The sequence below is a fragment of the Centruroides sculpturatus genome, unplaced genomic scaffold (assembly GCF_000671375.1).
Source record: "Centruroides sculpturatus isolate CEXI.00-Female unplaced genomic scaffold, Cexi_2.0 scaffold409, whole genome shotgun sequence".
Taxonomy (NCBI): Eukaryota; Metazoa; Arthropoda; class Arachnida; order Scorpiones; family Buthidae; genus Centruroides; species Centruroides sculpturatus.
The window spans coordinates 148975-176255 of record NW_019384561.1 but is presented as its reverse complement, the minus strand read 5'-3'; the positions used below and the strand labels follow the sequence as shown (position 1 = coordinate 176255).

At 26.3% G+C, this 27281-nt stretch overlaps 1 protein-coding gene across 1 annotated transcript in view; it reads right to left on the bottom strand.

Moving 5' to 3' along the window:
* Positions 1-27281, bottom strand: part of LOC111623966 (synaptic functional regulator FMR1-like) — a 95975-nt gene that overhangs the window by 61935 nt on the left and 6759 nt on the right. The window contains exons 2-6 of the mRNA XM_023366707.1: positions 26218-26283; positions 24577-24670; positions 22396-22512; positions 19935-20108; positions 12238-12316 (exon numbers count right to left, since the gene is read on the bottom strand). Of these exons, the coding sequence (XP_023222475.1) occupies positions 12238-12316; positions 19935-20108; positions 22396-22512; positions 24577-24670; positions 26218-26283 (530 nt within the window). The remainder of the gene's footprint in view (positions 1-12237; positions 12317-19934; positions 20109-22395; positions 22513-24576; positions 24671-26217; positions 26284-27281) is intronic.

Sequence of the window (27281 nt, the reverse complement as noted above, 5' to 3'; positions counted from 1 at the left end):
TTCACAAATTCTGTTACATACAAATAATTATTCATGTTTAATGAAATATGATAAGTTTATTTCTAGTGTTTTAACACAACATAGAGTCACACAAACTGTCAATTTAATTATGATCATTGGCTTGTTTCTCTAAACACAAGTTTAGCAATATTTGACATTAAGAACTTTTTAGCGGGAATCTTCTGGTATTTACAAACTGTCAAATCGAAACCACTGGTCTGGAGCAGTGATGGCTGATACCAGCCTGCCAAACCACAGCTTAAAGCCTTTAATGTTCCTCCATTAGCCACATATATCCATTATTACAAACAACCAGCACAATAGCTCATAGTTACAACCAATCAAGGAGACACCCATCTTACTCATGAATTTATGATCTCTATAGATATCCAATAATTCACAATTTATCCAAAGCACATACAACATATGATGTAATTCATTCTGTTCTGATAATGGCATTTCAGTTACATGCATACATCTAATAACCTGTGTGTATGGATTCTATTGCTGAGAAATTTGAATATGGAAGTGAGATTTGCTATGTTCATGATGTACTTTGTATTATATATATCCATCTATCTGTGCTAGAAAAGTCAATTTTGACTTTTAGCACAGAACCAAAAACCAATAATTTCAAATTTGATATGTTATTTATAGTAGCATTGATCTTGAAATGAAAATTTCTTTTAAAAATGTAAAACATTTTCATCATTATATAAAACTAAAATCAAATAAATTTATTTACCAGTCTTATTTATCACAAGGTTTTTGATAAATTTGATCACAATTTATCACATGCTTTTGATATAGTACCTATTTAGATCTAAGTTGTCAAATTCTGAGACAATAAATGCTCCCATTAAAAATAATAAACTGGTAATATTTTAAAATTATTTTGCTTATATTTGCAAAATAAATGTTAAACTTTGAATACATTGATTTCACATTTCATTCAGCCACTGGTGAATGAATAAAACCACTGAACACTGGTANGTCCCAAAAGACAGTTACCATGATCTTTCGTGCTGAAATAGAATAACAGATCGTATCTTACAGTTGGCAGGCGACTCAATTTTCTTAAACATTATAAACTTCTACAGTTCAGCACACAGACAGATGATATATCTGCAAATGGCATCCAAACACACTCAAAGCATGCTGAAAGCAGATGCTCATGCACACTGCTGCAATCCCGCACCATTCTCACTCTCATTCACAAACGGACCTTATTTAAAAAATAGCCCTCGTATAATTGGTATTGTAATTGTACTTTATCATTTTTTCTAATTTTAGTTAATTTTTATCACTTATCTATTTTACTTTTTTATTTTTGTTTTATTTTTTTATATATTTTTAGAAATATTTCTCACATTATGTCCTTAAATATCCCAATTAAAAAAATATTAATGTTTGTTTCATCAAAAATAAATGCTCCTATCTCCTGTCTATATTAAGTGATACTTTTGATTTTTATGTTATTACCAAAAGTTGGTTTACCTCATTGTTTTATGATATTGCTAATTTTATTTGTCTATTGGGTTATTCATATGTATCTTTAGAATTCATTAATCAAAAGAAGTGGAGGAATACTTGTTGCCTTCCCCATCTTTACAAGTTTGTAAAATATTTGAATATTTTGATTCTATTCTTATTTTAAAAATCCCAAGTATAAACTTATTTTATCCAATGTCTATGCACCTCACCCTAAGAATCTCTGTTTTTCAAATTCTTCACAGTTTTCTATTTTTATTTATTATTCCTTCCAGTTTTAAATTGTTAATGTGCAGCAATTTTAATTTATCTATTGTTTATTGAAGTTTCAGGTCCATATTATAGCATTTTAAACTCTGCTAAAGTTTATTTTATAAATGAAATTTTTTTTTTTTTTTTTTTAATTTATTCCAAATAATTTCTTTTCCATTGACATAGGATTCCTATCTTAATCTAGTATTCATTAGTAACTCCCATGCTACTGTCTACCTGACCCATGGTTTTCTGTCTGACCACAAACCTATTTGCCTTTTATCTCTGTTTAAACTTTGGTAAATCAAAGCAATTTCTTATTGATCCAAATTAACTGAAAAAAGTTGCCACCCACATCTGTTCCCTGAACTGGTCATATCTTGAATCTAATGATATCACTATAAATGCAAAGTCTGACATTACTTATAAAATTCTTTAATCTACTATATATAAATATTTGCAATACTGTAAAACTGATATTTCATTGCAAAAATGGTTTACTTATTATCTATAAAACCTTACTTCAAAAACACTAGAAATGGAGAAAATCCAATGACCCCTGCAACCTTTTTCCAAGTTTTTGAAATTTGTTAATACAGTAGACTTTACTCAAAAATTTCTTTTAAATTAATATCAATTCAGCACTGTGTCCTACAGAATTATTCCACCACCATCAATCTTTTCCAAACTATATCAATAATTCTTCAGAATTTTGAAAGAAAACAATATGACTTCATAATTTATATAGATATTAGCCAAGCCTTCAATTCTGTAATTCCCAATTTCCATCTCTCAATTCTCGGAGATCAATTCAAAATTGATCCTGCTTACCAATCCTGTCTTAATAATTACTACCTCCTTTGTACCTGTAAAATTAAACTAGGCAATTTTGAATTTTTCTCCCTTATGCAAAATTCAGCGAGGTTCCACTTTAAGCAGCCTATTTTTTTCATTTTATTTAACAGCATACTTAGTTATATTGCTTTGCCTACATTATCTTATGCTGATGGTATTAAATTGATTAACCGTGACCCACATGTCCTTCAGTCTGATCTACTCTGCTTATCTTCCCTATTAGAAAAAGCTAACCTAAAAATTAATGTACAAAAACTGTAATCATGTGTTTTTCATGTATTAGTAATCTTCAGTTGTCCACATTCCATATATACAATAATCCCATAAAATATGTTAATTCTTACAATGACCTACTAAACTTCCTTTCAAAGGACATGTTGATAAGATTATTAAATCTCTAGCTATTCATTGAGGTATTCTTCAGTATTTTGCAAAACTATATGGCCTAAGTCTGCCTCATCCCATTTACAAAAAATTTTAAAAGTATTTAAAGTAAGAAATATTTTATCTAATTAACTCTCCAGCCTTTGTTTTACCCCTAATGCTAATCTGGCTAGGTCCAAATTGGGAATTCCCATTTTTATCAAATGTATCAAACACTTTGACTGTTTACTTTTATACAAATACTTCCAGGGTTCCATTTGTCATAATTGGCTGTACTTAAGAGTTCCATCAAGCGTTACTCATAACCAAACTTGTTTTTTTTTTTTATCAGTCTATTCAGAATATGGGCTGTATGGAACAATCTCTACATGAAGATTTTAAACATTTTAAACACATTTGTAAACAGTTACATTACAATATATAATATCTTGTTTATTTTATATATATATTTTTTTTATCATGTCTATTGATTTTTATTCTTTGTTACAGGCATTATTTTTGGAAAAGGATATCAATAGTCTTATGACATTTCCTTTTGTATATGCAAAAAATAAAAAAATTTTTCTTAATAAAATAATCAGATAAAAATGTACACATTAACTAAATTGGATGTTGTACACTTATTTCTAATAGAATTTAGCAAATAATAAATTGTATAAGAAATTAAAAGAAAAAACATTTTAAAGATAAATCATTTATATGAAATTACATTTATCTTTAAAAAATTCCATTTGAAATATTACACTTTCAATATTAATATTTTAATTTATGAAATTTAAAATCATCATGATCTTATAAATGTTGCATCTATATTATAATGTATTTATATATAAAATTTTCAAATTTTTACATTCTTTAAAAATAATTATTGATAAATGCATTGATAATAGTCATGGAAATTATTTTTAATACATCATTAAACTAATGATGTATTAAATGTGATTACAACTACGATTATTAAATAATCTACTGTATTTTCATAAATTGCCAAAATTTATATATATTTAAACTGTAGTGGATAAATGCCCTTATCCTGTCACTGTCTTGTAATAATTTGAAATCTGGAATATAATCAAACAGTATCTAGGACAAACAACTCTCAGATAATAAAATTTCAAAAATATGTGGCCCAATCAATAAGCCAGAAATGAATAAAGAATCAGAATAACAGTAAATTATAGCATCTAGACAGTAAATATTTAAAAGTACACAGACAGATAGTTAGGACATCAAAAGAATGAAAGATACTAAAGTATCTTTCATGTAAAAAAATATTTAGCAGAAAAAAATGGCTAGAAGACCAAGCAAAAAATGATTAGATAATATAAAAGATCTCAAACATCATGGTAAAAATAACTAAAAGTAGGTNATAAAATAATTTTAAAATAATTTTTAACAATACGATAGTGACGATTATTATTTTAAAAAAAAATTGTTAGGCTTAACATCGATGAAAATTCAATGCAAAGTTGGTTAATAGCGATATACTAACTAATATACTAATTACATGGGATATACTAATATACTTTACTAATAATGTATTTTTTTCATTTTTTTAGTTATCCGACCAACCTGAGTCCCCAATTGAGTCGGATAATCGATGTTCTACTGTACTTGTAAGTGTATATGTTTACAATTTGGCAATGTTTACAGTACATCGCGGACTCTCTATTTATGAATGTGGTTTGCTCTAAGACATTATAAAATAAGATGATTTTGTAAAGTTAAATAACAAATACAGTTATTAAAATTATCTTGCGACAGTAGAAAATGAACTAATTTATATTAAATTTACCAATATTGAGTGGTGCTGACAACTACACCAAATGGTAGATATTGGAGCTACCGTAAAAAACACCAATATTGAGCACTTAAAGATCACTAAATAAGACAACAACACAGAAACACAGATGTTTTCATGTTTCGTTCTCTAGGATTTATGAAGATTATATTAACATTTACTGTAAATGTACATATTTTAATATGATTTTATGTGCTTTAACGCTTTTCTAGTGATATTATGACTTCAATATTTGTGNACCGGTGAATGTTGACATTCGCCAGATATCGGTCATTCACAGTAACATATATACAATATACACACATTCTAATAATTACCTGATTGCATATGTAAACCATTTAAGAACATGGCATGTGGTTTACTTATATTTTACATTAGCAGAAATATAGATTATGAAAACATAGGAAACTTGGCACACAAGGTTCAACAAACAAAAAACTGCAGTTATCAATTAAATTAGTCAATTAAAGTTATCAAAATTATTTAAACAATTTTGGTAATTTTGATCAAGCAGTCTTTGTTTAGTGAAGATATGTTACTTTACAAAGCATTAAAATTTAAAAATCATGTTTCTGTTATTCTTAATTTTTATTTTACTATTTTACTTTTTATGCTTTTGAATCGAGAAAATAATTGATTATTTGGAAAATACAAACAAAACATAAATGTAAAATAAATTCTAGTTTATTTTTCTTAATAATTGAACTAAAAAGTGATCTAAATTAAAAAAATATATGTTAAAAAATTATTTTAATATTGACATTAATATGGCTACTTGATTTGTTACATATAAAATTACACGTAACTTATGAAGAAACGGTATTTATTAAGGAAGTGATCTAGTTTAATTTTAAAGTTAGAAATTGTCAGTAGGGCAAGTTGATAGTAGATAACTGGAACCTGTAACAAGCTAATTAAAAATTGTTTATTCTGATATTTGTATAATAAATAGTATTAGAGAAAATGTCAGTAGGGCAAGTTGATAGTAGATAACTGGAACCTGTAACAAGCTAATTAAAAATTGTTTATTCTGATTATTGTATAATAAATAGTATTATATTCTATTACTGAATTTTAGACTAATTTATCCAAAATATATTACTATTCACTTACTTTTCTTTTTACATTTAAAATTAAGCAAATAAATTGATAAAACCATGATCAATTTATTTCATTCATGCATTACTTTCAGTACATTAGTAAGATAGTGCAGTAATAGACTGATAGTTTAAAAAATTTGATTAAAATTCTTATAATTACTTTTTTTTAATTAGTCAGGTGCAAAATTTGATATAGTATAGAATCAGACCACATTCTATATTGAAAAGAATGAAATATAATGTAGATATATCTAATCTAGTCATTTAACCTTTTTCACAAATGAACAACCATCTAGAGCAATGGTTCCCAATGTTTCATAAAGAATGTTAAATACAAAATTTCTATTCCAAACTCCTTAAATGGATTTATGATAAATGTAAAACTTTTGAATTACATCATCAAATATTTAGAATAGTTTTATGGCCAAGATTTTCATATTAGTATTTATTAAAATTTAAAATTAAGATATAATTTATATAAATACCAATTTAGTGCAATTACTCTGTTTAACAATTGAAAATAAATATATTCTGAAAAAGCATTTATTTCACAAATTCTGTTACATACAAATAATTATTCATGTTTAATGAAATATGATAAGTTTATTTCTAGTGTTTTAACACAACATAGAGTCACACAAACTGTCAATTTAATTATGATCATTGGCTTGTTTCTCTAAACACAAGTTTAGCAATATTTGACATTAAGAACTTTTTAGCGGGAATCTTCTGGTATTTACAAACTGTCAAATCGAAACCACTGGTCTGGAGCAGTGATGGCTGATACCAGCCTGCCAAACCACAGCTTAAAGCCTTTAATGTTCCTCCATTAGCCACATATATCCATTATTACAAACAACCAGCACAATAGCTCATAGTTACAACCAATCAAGGAGACACCCATCTTACTCATGAATTTATGATCTCTATAGATATCCAATAATTCACAATTTATCCAAAGCACATACAACATATGATGTAATTCATTCTGTTCTGATAATGGCATTTCAGTTACATGCATACATCTAATAACCTGTGTGTATGGATTCTATTGCTGAGAAATTTGAATATGGAAGTGAGATTTGCTATGTTCATGATGTACTTTGTATTATATATATCCATCTATCTGTGCTAGAAAAGTCAATTTTGACTTTTAGCACAGAACCAAAAACCAATAATTTCAAATTTGATATGTTATTTATAGTAGCATTGATCTTGAAATGAAAATTTCTTTTAAAAATGTAAAACATTTTCATCATTATATAAAACTAAAATCAAATAAATTTATTTACCAGTCTTATTTATCACAAGGTTTTTGATAAATTTGATCACAATTTATCACATGCTTTTGATATAGTACCTATTTAGATCTAAGTTGTCAAATTCTGAGACAATAAATGCTCCCATTAAAAATAATAAACTGGTAATATTTTAAAATTATTTTGCTTATATTTGCAAAATAAATGTTAAACTTTGAATACATTGATTTCACATTTCATTCAGCCACTGGTGAATGAATAAAACCACTGAACACTGGTAGTTGGTCTCAGGCTTGACTAACAGGTATGTATAGTTTTCCAAGTTTTTCTTTACATATCTGACACCTAAATGGGCCAGAAACTACAGAAAGTCCACTTGAGGCATCTCCTTAGGTATATTGTTATATACCTTAACGGAAGGAATCATATAATAAAGTCACATGTGTAATGACCCAACAGTACAGTCGACCTCCCTATAACACTGTTGATAATTCCGTTTTATATGAATTCCATGTTGTACGAGTCACTTAGATTTTACAAATACTGTGCCAGGCTGTGAACAGCTTACGTATTTGTAAAATGTAAGTTACTCATACAACATGGAATTCATATAAAACGAAATTATCAACAGTGTTATAGGGGGGTTGACTTGTACAATATAGCTGAATCAATTAGTGTTGTGAGCATAAATATTACAAAATTAAAACTATTAATCATAATTATAAAAAATTTGGCTGAACTGAAATGTAACAAAACCCAGGCTAAAAAGTAACTGATTTTAAATCATTTCACACNTGGCAGATGGACAAAGTTAAATAAAATGACTTAAAACTTGATTTTTATTTTTCCATATATTTTTTGACAAACGACATATAATCGAGAATGACGTAACTCAAGGTATACCTGTATACAATCAAATCTCAATTTATATGTCACTGTGGCAATAAATTAAGTGCAGTGCTAAATTGAAAACCTCAAACTAGTGAGACCTACATAAGAATTATATACAGAAATATGTAAGTTTGAAACTTGGAAAGTCATAAAATTTCATGACACAAAGGCATCTGTAATGCAAAATCATTTAATTTGAGTAATTCATAGATACTGAAGAGTTCTTTTATATTCAAGGAGATCTATTTATAAGTATTCATCGGTTCCTTAAAAGAATAGTGCAATTTAGGTGTGCGCTAAACTGAGAATCATTTATGTATTAGACTTGTTTTCGATTATATGGCACATGCATATACTTGGCAATAATTATGTATCTCTTAGTTCAGTAGCACAGAAAAAAAATTTTTGTGCATAAACTTTTATATCTATATCTATAACTATATATAAAAATGGACGTGTTTGTCCCTATATTTCAATCTGCAACCAAAACTACACATCATGCATGAATGGTGTTTATGTGTGGTAGTAGCCCAAAGTCTCCCATCGTGCACTATGGTGATTGCGTCTCAATAGCTATAAGGGTGTGGGAGATATGGGGGTTGAAAGTAGTTGACTTCGAAAATGTGTAACAATGGAAGTGTTAACAATGAAAGTATTAACAATGGAAGTGTTAAGAGAAAGCGGCGTGCAAGATTTACAGACGCAGATACAGTTTTTTGCGTTTTTGCAAGAAATCAAACATATTTTTAGACCCATGTAAAAATTCTCTAATTAGTCTGGAAACGGGGGACCAAATTCTTGCATTCTGTGAAAACATACCCGTTTTTACAGAATGCTATAATGCACAGATTGGCTATAATGTAATCTTAATCTTAAATGTTTTCGAATAGTCGAAAATGTTTTGGATTAGTTGAGGACCGTTATGTGTGAATATTGGAAATGACTTTTGGAGACGTGTGACGCACATGCTTCAGTTGATTTTGCATTAGTAAAAGTATACAAATAACAGAAAAAAGTGAAAAGTGAATAGTGAAGTGTGAAAAGTAAAAATATACAAAACAATGCCAAAGCGTAAGAAAGAATTTTTGCGGTCTTGAATCATATCTCAAAGGTAAAAGATGGTGCGGAGAAATGAAACCACAGAAGAAAGAGAACATCTAATATTGCTACAAGAAAATTATCAACGAAACAGAAATAATCAGACAGAAGNCAGAAAAAAAACATGCTGCAAGTATTTAAATTTTTATTAAAATATTTATTTAAAAATATTTAAATAAATATTATGATTATGAACACCACAATAAAATATTTTGAATACATGCTATCCTCATTTTAAGCCAGTGGTACAATCCTGGAGGTGGTGTCAAACAAAATTGGTGAAAAATAAATCCATTTTATAATGGCATAATTAGAGATGCATTCTGAACATCCATATGTATGAGGGTAATTCAAAAAGTAAGGTAGCAAGAGCTCTCCTGTACAAATTTTATTTCACAGGCAGATATAGTGATACAGATTATTATGGCACTGGTACACATTATTTTTCAACATACTCACAATGCTTGTCCAAACATTTATTCCAACGATATACCAAGGCATCAATGCTGACAGAGAAGAAATCTGCATCAAGTCCCTTCAGCCAGGCCATGACGGCTTGCTGAACTTCCATATCAGTTTGGAATCGCCTCCATGCAGATGCTTCTTCAAAGATCCAAAGAGATGGAAATTATAGGGTGCCAGGTTGGGGCTATAGGGAGGATGGTTCCAGTATCTCCCACTTGAAGTACCGTAACAATTCAGTTTGTTCAGTTTGCACATCTGTCTTGCCTTTATCAAACTCAATGGTCCAAACCACACCTGTTTTTGTGACATTACATTACCACCATACACCTCAACAACTTGTTGAGGTGTATGGTGATGAATTTCTACTGGTGAGTTGCCCTTCAGACCAAATCACAATATGCACTTCCACGTTTGACCATGTTTCTGTAAGCGCAGCCATTTTCAAAATGATATTGCAAGAGTATGATACAACATTTGCACCACTGTGTGATAAAGCTATAGTGTTCTGCTGCTGCCCTAATGGGAAATTCAAACAAGAGGAGGAATATGACACCCATGAGAGCTCTTGTTACTTTACTTTTTGAAATCATCCTCGTATATATGCATACATATTTTTTCAATAAATACATGCTTAGTATCAAGATTTTACTAATATAGAATAATAATAATAAATTAGTTTAGGCATACAAAAATCAATTATGTAATTTTTATACAGTCACTATGTTGAACTCTTACAGCATTGAAACTGGACAACTTCAGTTTCCAGTTGAGGGTCATTCATTGATGACAAACTAGGTTAAGAATCATGCAATTTCATAAAACATAAATCCAAAGTTATTTGCTGTCCCTCTTGTTTCTTCTTCTTGAGATTTTTTCAATAAGATGCTAAAGCTTCACTTAACTCCTTCTTATAAAGTCACTTCATTCCCAGTCTGGGTTTATTTTGCAACACAGACTTGGACATTTGAACTCACTAATTTTCTTTTACTTGACATGGTTATTCTTTTTCTATTTTTATTATTATGCAATAACTTTTTAAAATTTCAAACTCATTTCAAAATGTACTTTATTTGAATAACTTTTAAAATAGTAAAATATTGTGTGAACAATAAACACTTTAATAAACAAACCAATATTACTTTCACTATTAAATGTTTGTAACCAATATTACTATCACTATTAAATGTTGGTAACCTCTAGAATCACTATTAAAAAGCAAAATTGCTACTGATACTACCACATGGCACGAAAAAATAATTGCAATTAGCAGTCGCAAAAAATATTCTATACTGGAAAAATTTTGGACTTTTCGGAGAAATTTGAAATCAGCATTATTGTTAATTTATGTAAAATGAGGGCAGTCTGTATGTTAAAGAAAGATGCAAATCTTTTAATACCTTACTAAGAGAAAAATCATTTAATCTCTCTTTCAGAAAAAACTTTTATTAATACTTCAAAATTTTATATAAAACTGGTGTAATTTTTTTCTCAAATTGCTAGAAAAATTAAATTTCTAACACTAATTTTAAAAATTACCAAATACAGTAAGACCCCGCTTAACACGGGATGCATTCCTAGACGACAAAGCGCTAAACGAAACAGTGTTAAACGAGGTCATTTTAATGAGATTATTTTAACATAATAGGATAGGGGAACACGCAACCGAAAATAAACAAATTTTACTTTGATTTTAATTTATTTTTATATTAATCTATATAATAATGTATGTTAAATAACATAAACATATGCACACAGAAATGTATAATAATGTATTAATTAGTTCATTTTTTCCATATTAATAGTTCATTTTTTGTGACAAAGGTCCTGACTTCTCTGAAATTTTTGTTTTTTTTTTTTTTGGCAATAAAGTCATGAAATTTCATTTGTTGCTTTTTCTTTCCTTAAGCAAATGTCAGTAGCAGAAAATTGCATTCAAAACGCCTTGTTTTGCTTTTGCACTCCTTTCAAAATCTGGATAATTCACTACAATTTGATCAACAATTTTGGTTATCGTTACCAAACTTTTACTAAGGAAATATGTAGAGAAATTTTTTGGATTCTTCATTTTCAGAATCACTATTTTCCAGTTCTACATGGATTCCTTGTTCTGCCAGTTATCGAAGGTCATCATTGATAAGACTCTCACCAGAAATCTGTGGTAACTCCTCAATATCCTGCTCGTCTACATCTCCTAGTCCTGCTGTATCGATTGTTGAGTTTGTCCAACCTAACAATACAGCAATAGTCTCTTCTCGTTGAAAATTCTTGGATACCTTCAGCCATAAATTCTTCCACATTTCGTTCGTGCATTTATCAGTTAATTCTTGCCAAGCAAATCTGATATTGCCTGTGACATCCATGATATTATATATTTTTTCCAAAATTGCACCAAATAAACAGATTTAAAGAAAGTACACCTTTTTGCCACCTTTTTCTGATTGGTTTGTGTTCATAAATAATCGTATTATGTACGAATCAATAAAATGATGTAATAATTTAAATCAGCATGAATTTTGAGCTTTTTTTAGGCTTCGAGCAGACGGCATTATATCAAATCAGCATTAAGCGAGGTCTTACTGTAATTTTGATTTTTTAAATCTATTCAAGACTGAATAAAGTATAAACATAAATAATTACTAACCTACTAGGGCTCTAGGCACTTGAATTGATTCTTCCGCATATTCCAACATGCACCTGGCTTTCTTTACAATTTCTTCGGTCTGATCAAAAGTAAATTCATTTTAAAATTAAATTTCACAATAAAAATATTTTTATCTAAAACTAGAATAAATTAATTCAAGTAACCTTAAATTATATAACCCAGTTGATCACAATGTTCTGGAATATTAAATTTTCTAGGTTTCTAAGTAAATTCTTTCTCTCCTTTTTTTAAAGTAAGTTTTGAATGTAAACATTATACTATCATATTTTTCTTTTAATATAAATGAAATAAAAAAAGCAAGTAGCAATTTTCATAAAAATAGCAACAAACTGAACCTTAAAAGAAATTCCAGGATATTCTATTGTAAATTCTAATGTTTTCAATCTTCACAGGAGATCTTCATCAGGATATATCCTGAAGAATTTCTTTTAAGGTTCAGTTGGTTGCTATTTTTATGATATGTTCCAGGCTTGCAGAGTTTGTGCAGTAATTTTCATTTTGTGTTGTAGTAAAATATATTTTTTATATTATTTGAATAACTATATGCACCAAATTTTTTGAAATTTACAGTATTATAAACTTTTTTTTTATACTGAAATTTTTTAATTATACATATTTTTGTAGTTATTTTTGATTTCCTTTCCTTTGAAACTTGGCTAAGCTGAACAATTGTCTACAATAATTAACTTTGATTAGTGAGAATGCACTATTTGGAACATTGAGAAAATAAACCAAATAAGAATCATACACAAATCTCTATCAAATTTATTGAAAAATATATTGCAAAGAACTACAGATATTTGAGAAATTTGCCTCTATAAATTCTCTCTAACAATGAAGTATGAAATTGTTACAGAATAATTAGTGAATAAAAAAAGATAATTTTATTGATAACAAGCATTGGTTATACATTGGTTGGAAGTCTTTGATGAATAACTCTGTAAATAACTCTGTAATTAATAACTAATCTAATGACATTGTATTTTATATTAGTTGAAATCAAGTAAGTTAAATTATAAGAAGCAATATACAAGTTAAGTATCATTTACTTAACTAAATGTAATATGTTTATAAGTTTTTAGTTTACACTTATTATAATTTTTTCATATACTATTTGTCTTACTTTTTAACTTAATAGTTTAAAATTACAGTTTAACCCGATTATAACGACATCGGATATAACGACAACCCTAATATAACGTCAAATTTTTATCGGTCCCACGATTTTACTATACTAGATAATGTTAAAAAACCCACTTGTAACGACATAAAACCCTGTTTTAACGTCATATTTGAAGCATTCTTAAATTTACAAAATTAAATTATAAATTTTATTTATCAAAGAAAATACTACGTGTTCAGTCAGAGTCCCTTCCTAGAACGATTGTGGGTGGTACTGTCACCACCTGATTCGGTGGGGTGAGATGCGCCACCCCTTTAAACGACGTGACAGTGGGTTAGTCTGCATAGCTCTCATACTCGTGTTGTAGTTTACAATCTAAAATAACTGACTTTTTTTAAGTGAATATTTTTATTGTTTCTTTTTAATTGATATACATTAATTTAACCTAAAAGTGAAATATATTGGACTTCATGTCCATTGATAGATAAGCAAGAAACGAGAAAATTATCATCCAGGCGTTAAAACCGAAAGTGCCGCCATTATCGAAACTTGACAAATAAAAATTTCTTATAAAAAATAATTTTTGAAATTTTTAATTACATCGTTGTAAATTTAGACATAATAATGTAAATAAAGTTGATTTAAATATTTAGTTTGCACTTTTATACATACGATATTAAATTAATGAATTTTATAATAGATTCTTAAACAGACTTGATACTTTTATGGAACTGAAATTATGACCCCGCAGATAACGACACTCGGTTATAACGTCAAAAAATTGCCGGTCCCATGGATGACGTTATAACCAGGTTAAACTGTATTTTATTATAGAATATCGTATTTATTATATTGTAAACTGTAAACATAAATGTACAATTCAAAAATATTCGATTTTTCAATTTAAAACAAAATTCCATTTAAAATGTTATTTTCTATTGAAAAATTCAAAAAACTTTTGGTCTTTCCAACTAACTTTTCTATTCCATTTTTGTTAAGACATTCTCAAAATTGAAAAAAAAATCAGAAAAAATAATTTGTATTCATTACATTTAACATTATAATAACTGATATTCATAATGTTAAAATTAAAGTACAAGTAATCCCCATATAACACGGCACTTCTGTAGCAGGAATTCACTCTAACATGGTTCGAAAATTGGGTAAAACCCTCGTACAACATGAAATGTACAGTAATAAAAATTATTAAAAGCGAACTTTATCTAATTTTAAATTAGGGAAATCCCTGTACAACAGTTCAATAAACATGATAAAGCTTTTAAGTGCGATAGATACCTCATTTTACATTTTTCATTCGAACACATATGTACTATCAGATTTTCCTGCATAATTTTCGTGAACTATTAGTACTTAAGTATGTAAATTTTCTTTTCCCGCCTTCTGTCGATACACGTGGTCCTTTTCGAAACTTGTTTCAGTTTTACCAGATCTCGATGCTTCTGCTTTTGGTGTTGCCTGATGTTTTTCCCTTATTCCATACTTGCTTTATTCTGTCACTGGTTTTTAAGCATTGAACTGCACCTCCGACCATGAATCCATGATAACTCAGAGGATGATAGCACAGGTAAAGACAAAGAAGTTAAAAAGTTTACTCTACAAAGCATAAAGAAAAGCCTAGGCTTAGCCGAACAGTTAGAGTCATATTTCTTAAATAAAGATCCTTCAAATGAAAGGAGCACAAAGTTTAAAAGAGAACTTCATAAGTGCTTAGCACATATAAGGAAATTCATAAAGATCTTTTAACTAAAAACAAGCAATCTAAAATAACATATTTTTTGCAAAAGGTAGAGCAGGGATCTGAAGATAATGCAGAAAAATGCTCAGAGGGAGGTTATATAAGGATATCTTGCCAAAAATAAAACGCCCTTGGTTAATACTGCTTAGTGATGATGAAGAAAACATTGTTCAATTTATATTAATATGTATCACTTCTTAAGAAAATTTTAATAAAGATTTNTGTTTTATTTGACATTGTGTATTATTGGAAATACATATATGTTTACCTTTAATGTTTTTAAATAATTTTTTTAAAACACCTTCCATAAATTGCTTTTTTCATTTATTCCTCAAACTCCCACCCAACATCAACAAATAATCGATTTTAATGTAATCATTATTTATAAGCTAGAGTATTTCTAAATTATTTGCGATAATTTTTATTTATTTTTTATATTAAAAACTTTATAGAATGCAATATATAAAATCAATAAATTATTACAATAAAATGAAGCTAATGTAACAAAAGAGTAGAAGGAAATTATATATAACCAAATAAGATTAATTCAAACTTGATTCATTTGAATAACTGGATAAATCAAACATTCTATTATTCTCTTTAAAATTCAAAATTTGTTAAAAATTTCAGTTAACTCATTTTTTTAAGTATAAACTTACATAACAAAAAGTTAATATCTCTGTTATAAAAAAAAACAGTATATAGTCAACAAATTTATAGAATACATGTGTTTTGGAGATGCAACAAAACTGTTTCAAATTTTAGCAACATTTGCATCTATATAGAGGGAGTTGTTTAGCTATGTTTTTTATGATGCCACTCATGAATCAAATAGAAATTTCTCTTAGCTAAAAAAGCTCAAGCAAGTAAAGAGGCAAAGAAGAAAAAAAAAACAAAAAAAAATTTAATGTTTCAAAAAAAAAATATGAAACAGTTAAACATTGGAAACTAGCATAGAACTAGTTTAATTTTCAAAAACAAATAATTTAAAATTTTAAAAATTCTCCCTTGTGTCAATAAGATTCAGCTGTATATATATAATAATAATTTATCAATTTACTTACCTCTCCATAAATTTTGAACGTACAAGTTGTTTCTTCTAAATCAATTCCAGTAACACCCTCTAACTTTCGAGCATTTTGTATATTTGCTCCATGGGCACCTATGGCTAATCCCATTAAATCTTCCCTAACACTGAACTCTTCCATAAATCCAGAATTAGAATGAAGCCTTGTACTCTACAATAATAATTTTATATTAGTTACATTTATTAATATATTAAGTATATTATACTGTAAAAACATTGCAAAATTACATTGAAAATATAAATAATAACAAATTAGATTTATTAATATATTTTATTTAAACTAATAATTCTCATGAATATTCAGTTTTTTAAATACAAAAAGATTTTCAGATATGACATGAATGATGAAATCATATGTAAACTGAAGAAATCTTAAAAAAAATATAAGATGTACAAGTTTCAACAGATGCTTCTACTAATGAAAATATGGTCCTTGAAAATTGCGATGTCATCCATCATTCATGAAAATCAATCATTAACTTATCTATCCAATGACAAAATTTATTTATATACAGTAAAACTTATTCAAAGTGAAACCTTAATAAAACAAAAACCTATCTAAATGGGAAAAATTCTTATAAATGCAGCATTTTCTGTGTTAAAAAAGGCCTGTTCAAAACGAAGTTGCCAAACTAGAAGAAATATTCAGTACTGTACAAATCTAGTTTACACAGGTTTCACTGTATACATTAGTATAATAAAATATATGACAAATTGAAAAAATAATAATAAAAAGAACTAAATGATTGAATAATTACTTGTTTTTAAACAACTATATTTCAAATTTCTATTTAATAAAAATGATATAATACCAATTTCTTGAACTAAAATATTTTCATTATAGTTTATTTCCTGCATTAGTTTTAACTTGCACTTTCAAAACTGACAAATTTAAGGTAAGAAATTCTACTTTCTATTACTATTCCATTAAAACTGAAATATGTGTTTATCAATTTATAAATTTTAACTCCGATTTGTATAAACAATCAACAAATTCTATAATTTTGCTTTGAAATACAAAAATAATTTGATATTATTTGCAGAAAAAACATTTAAAATTAATATTGACTTTTTATATATTGATATATCATTTTTATAAGCTTTCTTCTTTTTTTAGTATTCCAATTGCAAATTTTATTAGTTATCTATATTTTGCTTGATTGAAATTCCATGCTTTTCCTTTGAAAACTTATTTTATGTACTTTAATAGATTATTATGTTTTTTGATGATTATATTCTATGTCCTATTCATACAAAAAACTGTTCATGAATAATTTCAATTAATTGTTGTTTCATACCTCTTTTTAATATATACTGAATGCATGCTTGAAATTTATTGTATTTAAATCTGAAAGATTTTACAATTTAAACTCTTGTTTTTCAAGAATTACATTTTTAGCTTGATGATCTAATATTATTACATTGAGGAATTGCTTATAATCTTATAGTGATTGATACCTTTTAAGAGTTTAAAAAACAAATATCAAAATCAATACACAAATGAAAAATAAAATATTAACTTGACAAATTCATGTGATGAAAAAACTTTTAAGTTTATAATCAAATAAAATTAATTTAAACAGTTTACTAAAATTCTTTAGAGAAAAACTGACTCATGCAAGTTAAGTAATTGAAATAAAGTGAAACTTCTTTTATCTGTCATTCAATTATTCATCAAACTATTAAGTCACTGGAAGGCATCAATTGTCTGTGAAGTTAGTAGTAAGCATTTGCTACTGCGCAAGTTATTTAGTTCCTATTTTGTTTCTAGTACAGTCGACCCCCCTATAACATGGGTTCCTATAGTTCAAATTCCTATATGACGGCGAAAAAATTGCGACAGTATCCGTACAAACATGGTAAAAAAACTCCTATAATTCGGTAAAACATCATCGGGCAGCTGAACTACTTTCCGCCGTCCAGTGCCACGCTACGGAGAGTTTAGGCAAGTAAATTGAGTTTACTATCGTCTGTACAGTATTATATATAAATTAGGTACTGTACATATAATTATATATTAACTTAATTTATTGTAACTTTATTATAATTATATATATACTTTCCGCCATCCAGCGCCACGCTACAGAGAGTTTAGGCGAGTAAGTTGAATTTACTATCATCTGTACAGTATGTAAATTAGGTATCGTAAGTCTAATACAGCACTTATTTTATACATTTCTTGTGAAAGAAACATTTCTTATTCAACAGCCATAAAAATTATTTATATTAATGATGTCTCCAAAGTTCAATGAAGTTTTCGCAGCAAAATAACTTATCAGAAATCGTGGCCGCAGTTTGGTGCACTGCTCTGCAATGAAAACAAGCTTAAGCAATGGCGACGTCGAATGGTGCACACTCAGTAAGTAATCCTACAATTTTTTGTTTATAGCATAGTTTATACGAATTATTCCCAAAAAAATATACGTATTTTGGAAATGTTGAGTCAAATTAGTCTAGGAATCTATTAATTTTATGGAAGAAAACCTTTCAAACAGCCGTAGTCCGTAAACTTCACATGTGTCGGTCTGTGATTGGCAAGGTCTCCTAAAACATCAATTTCATGAAAAACAGAACGTATCTACCATGTTATAGGGGGTCAACTGTATTTTGTTGCTTAAAAGTAAGGAAATAATGCAAAAGTGACAAAGGCAAAGTTGACAGAAGATGCAAACTTAATTTTAGCGAAATTATAGATGTGAAAATGTATCAAATAATTTGAGATGCAGAAAGCAGAGGCGAAACAATTGGTACTTTTACATAACATTTGCAAAATTACATCTGTAAAGACTAGGAATGTACTATAACAAAAACAATTATAAATTTTTTTAAAAATTAAAGTTGACTATTTGAACTTGTTTTATGACACTTGTTTTATTTGACATTGTGTATTATTGGAAATACATATATGTTTACCTTTAATGTTTTTAAATAATTTTTTTAAAACACCTTCCATAAATTGCTTTTTTCATTTATTCCTCAAACTCCCACCCAACATCAACAAATAATCGATTTTAATGTAATCATTATTTATAAGCTAGAGTATTTCTAAATTATTTGCGATAATTTTTATTTATTTTTTATATTAAAAACTTTATAGAATGCAATATATAAAATCAATAAATTATTACAATAAAATGAAGCTAATGTAACAAAAGAGTAGAAGGAAATTATATATAACCAAATAAGATTAATTCAAACTTGATTCATTTGAATAACTGGATAAATCAAACATTCTATTATTCTCTTTAAAATTCAAAATTTGTTAAAAATTTCAGTTAACTCATTTTTTTAAGTATAAACTTACATAACAAAAAGTTAATATCTCTGTTATAAAAAAAAAACAGTATATAGTCAACAAATTTATAGAATACATGTGTTTTGGAGATGCAACAAAACTGTTTCAAATTTTAGCAACATTTGCATCTATATAGAGGGAGTTGTTTAGCTATGTTTTTTATGATGCCACTCATGAATCAAATAGAAATTTCTCTTAGCTAAAAAAGCTCAAGCAAGTAAAGAGGCAAAGAAGAAAAAAAAAACAAAAAAAAATTTAATGTTTCAAAAAAAAAATATGAAACAGTTAAACATTGGAAACTAGCATAGAACTAGTTTAATTTTCAAAAACAAATAATTTAAAATTTTAAAAATTCTCCCTTGTGTCAATAAGATTCAGCTGTATATATATAATAATAATTTATCAATTTACTTACCTCTCCATAAATTTTGAACGTACAAGTTGTTTCTTCTAAATCAATTCCAGTAACACCCTCTAACTTTCGAGCATTTTGTATATTTGCTCCATGGGCACCTATGGCTAATCCCATTAAATCTTCCCTAACACTGAACTCTTCCATAAATCCAGAATTAGAATGAAGCCTTGTACTCTACAATAATAATTTTATATTAGTTACATTTATTAATATATTAAGTATATTATACTGTAAAAACATTGCAAAATTACATTGAAAATATAATCCAAATATATTTTGTTTTCATAAAATATTTTAAATGAATAATCATCATAATTTCAATTTAGAATCTGAAAAATTGAAACTGTCACACTACAAACTCAGCTTAACATTTAAGCAAATTAAAAAATTAATTAGAAACAGACTTTTTCTAATTAAATATTACTGTCTCTCAATAATTTTAATGTAAAAACAATAAATTATAATGCTAATTAAACATCATAAAACTGTCTGAAGTGTGCCACAACTTTCTCAGGAGATTTTCAATGAAACAAGTTCAAAAGGTTAAGTACCTCCTTTACTGCATTAATTAAATTAAACAATATTAATTTAGCAAGTTCAGTTAGTAAATATCCTATAAATATTTAAAGATTTCAGAAATTAAAAATTACAAATATTCAGCTATGAATCCTTTTCCATTATCAAATTTAGCATTAGTTATTAAGATTAAAGATTATTAATAAAGATTCTAAGAGGTAGAAAAGAGCAAAAGTAAATTTATTTTTCCATAGGAAAAAATATTACATAACTGGCAATTTCAATAAAAGCAGTTGAAATTATAAAATGAATAACAAACAAATAAGATACATTCTTATCTGCTCATTATTTAAAACATTTTTCATATCATCAATAGAATTCAAACAATTTCATCTTATGGAAAATTGTTGTGTCACTTTTATATTTCATATAACTTCAATAAGATCTTATCATATTACATTATTGTTGATGTATATAGTTTTATTGTGATTTAGAAATTACAATTTGTCTAGTTGATAAAAAGCAACAATATGTAAAACCTTCATAGTACAGTATGTTGCAATGTCATAAGAAAACAGAATCAGTATAAGGTCAACTGAAGAGGGCAATAGCCAAAATGCATTTTGACAAAAAAGTCTGTAATGATATTGTGTGTTTTTGTAACTTCTCTTTTGTTTACTAAGCAATAAGCATTTACAAAAGGTTCCATGTATGATAAGCCTTATTAAAGTTACATTGAATATAATGGTGACAGAAGATAGACGGGCTGGGAGGTTTATACAAATTACTTTCAGCTTATTTTCTATGAAAAAACACAAAGCTAATTTACAGTTTGCATTTTTAAATCCAAATATAAACAAATTGCAATGACATACTAATTTTGCTGTATATTCCATCAGTTTACAAAAAATCAATATACTCCATATGCATAATGAAATATTTTATGAGTAAATGTAATAAAATTCTAATTACATTTACATTACATCTTTGGTAGGCAGCTGTATAAGATGCATCTTAACCATCAATTACTATTTTTTTGGTACAAATATCTAAGAATCAACATAGTATTAGCATCAATTACACACTGAATGGCATATTTTTGCAGATATTAAATTTTAAAAGAAAATGAGTTTTTATAATTAAAAACACTTTAAATATTAAAATGTATTTATGAAGAAATTAAGAATTTCAATATTATTTTAATAAAATATTTTGTTCATATAAAAGATTAAATACAAAAAGATGCTATATAAACTAATATCTGATTATACTTTCAAGAATCAACTAATAAAATTATCAAAAAAATATTTATTTTTTTTATTTATTGAATCATTAATATACTAGTGTAATTGTTTATCAAATTCAAAATACCAGCTGCATAAAATTACAGCAGTTATTATAATTGTAGTTTTATTTCATGTAAAATCTTTAGTGCACAAAGTTTTCAATTAAAATATTCTTTCAGCAGCTCAAATAAATGGATTACAATCATTTGAGATGAATTCAGAATTGTAGGGAGTTGGAAACTTTCCATTTTGAGTTCTGAATAGTCTTGGGAGAAGAATCTTATTTAGAACGTCCTAAACAAGATTTTGCATCATGCAGGAATAATTTTCTCAATAATCTGGCTGTTTTCTACAAACTAAATCCCTATCAAGCTGAATAACTTGTAATTTTATATATTAATATTTTTAGAACTCTGATAAAACTTAAGCCACTATAAAAGATTTAATCCTAATACAATTATTGACACCTTTAATTGCATATAAACATACATAAATTGCAAAATATACTCCCATTTTTGTTGCTAATGCAAATCTAGTTTATAGAAAACTTTGCACAATATTCAGATATAAATTATCAACACATTTATACATTTTTAAAATAAGATTTAATAATAATTTTTTAATCCAAAATTATCAATTCAATTAAAATGATATTATACCTCTAATTGGCGTGCTGCTTCTTCTGTTCTATTCATTAATAAAACCTTCTGTCTTAAGTTACGAAAATGCATTTCACTAAGCATTGTAGCTCGCTTCTTTGAAGTTTCTGCCTTTGACTGAAATTTAATGTAGAAAAATACACACACACACATATATATATATATTCATTCAATAAATTAATTGTAATGATAGAAGAAGAAAAAACATGTCTAAATACTCATAACATTTATTGAAACAAATTATTATTTAAAGTTACTAAGTTTTTTTTAGTTACTAACATAGAATTTTATGATTTATTTATAAGAGAATTAACTCTATAAAATAAGATCTGACATTAGTTTTCTTTTTACTTTATCTTGCCTTTTATAGGGTGGATTCTTGTTCACTTTTTTTCTTGTCTAAATACTTTATGTTACATATTTTTAAAGCTACATTAACATAAATTTTAGAAAAACTGAGTGTCAATTTTTTTCAACAAAATGACTACATTTATATATTTAATTAAATATAATTTTCACAATTTCATTTAATTTAAAATATTTCTATGTAGCAACAATACAAAATGAAAATAGTTTTAAAGACTATTTGTTACTTTAAAATATATTAATCATAAAAAAGACTTTTATGAAGGTTTTTTTAAAAGGTTAAGTGACTGGAATAATATTGTTTGTCATATAATATAATATGTTAATAAACTAGTTACTGATAAAATTCAGGGAAAAACTCATTCATCTCATAAATCTACAAATATGTGTAATACCCAGAATACTGCATAATGATTGCTTCTCAACAAAATTAACATTACAGAAATAAAAAAATTAAAATGTTACAATATATAGATAGAGAATACAAAAACAAATATTCTTTCTATAAAATGTTCAATCATTTGTTCAAATTTTCCAAACCAAAACACATTTTTGTTTCAGCAGTAATTTTAATTGGTGAATCATCTTAAAATCTTTCCTCATATTTTTAACTATTGAAAATCTGTAGTGCGAGTCATTACTGTAAAATGAAGAAAATCATAATAATCAAGCCACATAAGAACATGTATGATTTGATAATACTTCCATTTAAAAATTCTAATGATCCTACTAGTACTTCATAACGATAATAAAAAGGACAGGAATAATAATTTTGAAATATAATTTCTACTTGGTTCTTGCATAACATAATTAACCAAAGAAACTAAAGATTTGAAAATTCTCAATATTTTAATATAAACAGAGCTGATAAGTGTCATTTGCTTTCACATGTAAAAGAAAAATCACCCATTCCCAATCCAAAAACAGTTATCACAATTCTACATCTAAGAAAATTAAAATGTTTTCTTTCAAGTGGCAACTAACAAATGACTTGTATATTGTTTATTTTCAAAATATTAGATTATAAAATTATTTTATTTAGACTTTTCTTTTGTCAATTTATAAATAAATGAAATAAATGGAATAATGTTCCATTCATATCACTAGTCTACTCATTATAATTTCAAAGCCTATTAATGATTCAATACAATTAAAATAAAATTAGTTTTATTTTATTTGTATTGATACAAAAAGTAGATTTTGTTTTATTTGTATTGATATTACATTATTATTAAGAAATGTTCTTATAAGACAAATTGTAATAATTTTGAAATAAACTGTTCTTAAAACCTTAAAATATATTTAAAAATTCATTATTTTTTAAGCTAAATGTACAATTTAAGAATGATTTTAATTTAATGATTTATGACTCTTCTAATTCAATGTCACGACTTGGTGCATTTTTCGACACTTGGCAAATAATTTCGTCCACTTTTAATTCATAGATATGCGTTTCGGGCTTTCACTCCTCTTCAGTCTGTTACATAGATAGGTACTTCCCACTCCCCTTCTGACTTGGCAGCCTCCCCCACATGCCTCATAACTTGTAACGTCTCACTCCTCAAGTGTCGCACACAGCCTCGCCTGTGACTATCAACATTCTATTTTAATAATTGTAGCCAGTTTTTATGAATGTCAATGCTTAGATTCTTGTTAATATTATTTTTGTCTGTAGTAATTTATGGCTCTTTTGATATGTTTAAATATTTAGATAAAACTATTATAAAAATATTTCAGTAAACATTAATTCATTATTAAAGCTTATAATAGTCTATTTAAATTTTTTAATTATTAAAAATAATATATTATACTTACAAGAATAGTTAAGCAATTTTTTTCAGGATTAAACCGGCATAATGCAGCATCAACAGCTTTCTTAAAATCTTTATGGGCAGATTCCATTTTAGAACTAAATATATTGAAATTATTATATTTTCATACTTCAAGAAACAAAATATTAAATAATACAAACTAAAACTTTATACCTTTTCTGTTTCAAACAAATTTAATTTGTTTATATTATAAGAATTTTATAAATATATATTTCTTATTTTATATATTTTTTAATAAACAATATTAATATTTTTATAAAATAATTAGCATATATCATAAAATTCAAGATACAATCATTTTTTGTACATTTAATCTATCATATAAAATTTCTTAACTAAATTAAATCTGCAACGGTATAAATAATGTATGTTTAACATATTAATAATAATTTCATTTCAAATTCTGGATAGTTTCACTAGAATTATACTCTCTCTGAAATTATTTCATGCATCAAAACAGACATAAAACTGAATTACAAATGCATATAATTACTAAAATAAATTAATTTTTTTCTATTTTGAAGAAAGATTATTATTTGTAAATTAAATCATTATCAAACTAAAATTATTATATGATGTTTGAGATAAGTACACCTATATATTTCTAAATGCATATCTCTTTAAATTAATTTCCTTAATATTTTTTCTGTTTTTATCATAAATTTTTAGAAGTGTTAAATTTATTAATATTTGTACACACCTCCTTAACTACTTTGATTTAATAATGCATTTACAAAAATGCATTATTAAATCAAAGTCTGTAATTGAAAAGTGTCTATTTCCAATTTATGTTAAGAAAATTAAATTTAAAAAAATCCAAAGAAACTGATAATGGAATGATCTTTATTTATCGTTTCAGTTACCAGTTTCTGTGAATTTTTTTTAAGCCTAAAATTTTTTGGGCTGCTTTTAATAACTTACATCACACAAGGATATCTTACTGATAAATTTTTATTAATAAGTGAACTTGCAACTTTCAGCAAATTTAACTTAAAAAATTTATATATATGACTTAATAAAATCATATTGTTCATTTGATTTTTACTGAATGAAAAATGACAAACAGTTAAGTAAGCAACAAGTGTTTATTAGCATGAAAACTGAACACAAACCACTGGGCTTTGTCAAAATATAATAATAATAATAGTAAAATAAATATATAAAAAATAAATGTTTAATAAAATAAAAGCTACAAATTAACTTGATTCAACATTCTTCATAAAAAACATAATAAACATTGTCTTTGACACAAATGCCAAAAACAGTCAGTCATTGTTACCAGTCTAATAAACTCAAAGCTATCATCCATCAACCAAAATTTTGTTTCCCTTTCTTATATTGATGTCTGCTAATTAAATACAAGGAACAGATAATCTTACTTCCTTTCTTTCTGTGAGTTGCTCATATAATTTCATAGAATGTCACTCTTCTATCATATAATTTTATAAGTTTAGATGTATAAATAGTATAAAATGATATAAAATTTATGTATAAAAGATGTATAAAAGTTTAGATGTATAAGCAACAATGTCTGATGAAATTTTATTAAAAGATATTTAAAGTTTAATATGGTGAGTTCATTAAATTACTAAAAAAGAAAATAAACATGTATATCAATACTTACTATTCTCTTAAGTCTTCGGGTACTTCAATTTCAAATTTATGAAAAGTATTTTTAGTGATAGGAGGACTGAAAAAAAAAATTGCTCGTTTTTAAATAAAAAATACATTTTTAATATCGTTTTGAAATAGGTTTTTACTAAGAATATTTTAAATCACATAAGCATGAACAAAATGAAGTTACTTCAGTATTTTTAGTTTTATAAGAAATTCTTTAAAAAAATATATAATAATATTTAACAGAAAAAAAATGACAGAAATACAAATTAAGTGATGGTAATTTCTTAAATTATATATTTATCATAATGAAAATCAATTCATTAAGTCATTGTAGAGCATAAAATAATATGCAATACTATTGATATTGCAGGAGAAACCATTTCTAAAATAAAGTACACTGCAATGGTTGATTTCCAATGTTCCACTGAAAAATATCTATTCACTGACTACATTTGAAATCATTACTATATTATTCATTAAATCTTTAGAGTTATAAAATTAAAATAAATTTTATAGTATTTTATTAAAAACTTATTTTAAAAATTTATTAAATTAATTCTTAGACAGTAAATATAAACTTGGTAAAGCACAAAATTACAAGAGAAAAACAATCTGAACCGGCCAATTACTGATTACGACATGGCTATGAATTTACTTTTTTATTTATTCATAAAATTTAATATATAATTACAAATATATTGAGACACTATGAAATCAATAATATTTTGGTTTAAAAAAAAACCATTATAAAGAATTACTGACTAAATTCAAACTGAAAAAGTAGAAATTACAAAGAAAACACAGTGGTGCCTTTGAATTTAATTCATTCCAGGTGGTCGTTTGAACTCCAAATCAATTTTTTCTATTAGAAATAACAAAGTAAATTAATCCATTCCCAGATCCTAAATAATACCCATTTCGATGAACTTAAAACAACAAACACACATAATTTAAGGTAAAAATAACACAATTAAATACCCTAACAAACATAAGTAATAATATTAAATTATTAATATTATTAATAATTTATTAATATAATATTAATAAAATAATAAATATAAATATTAT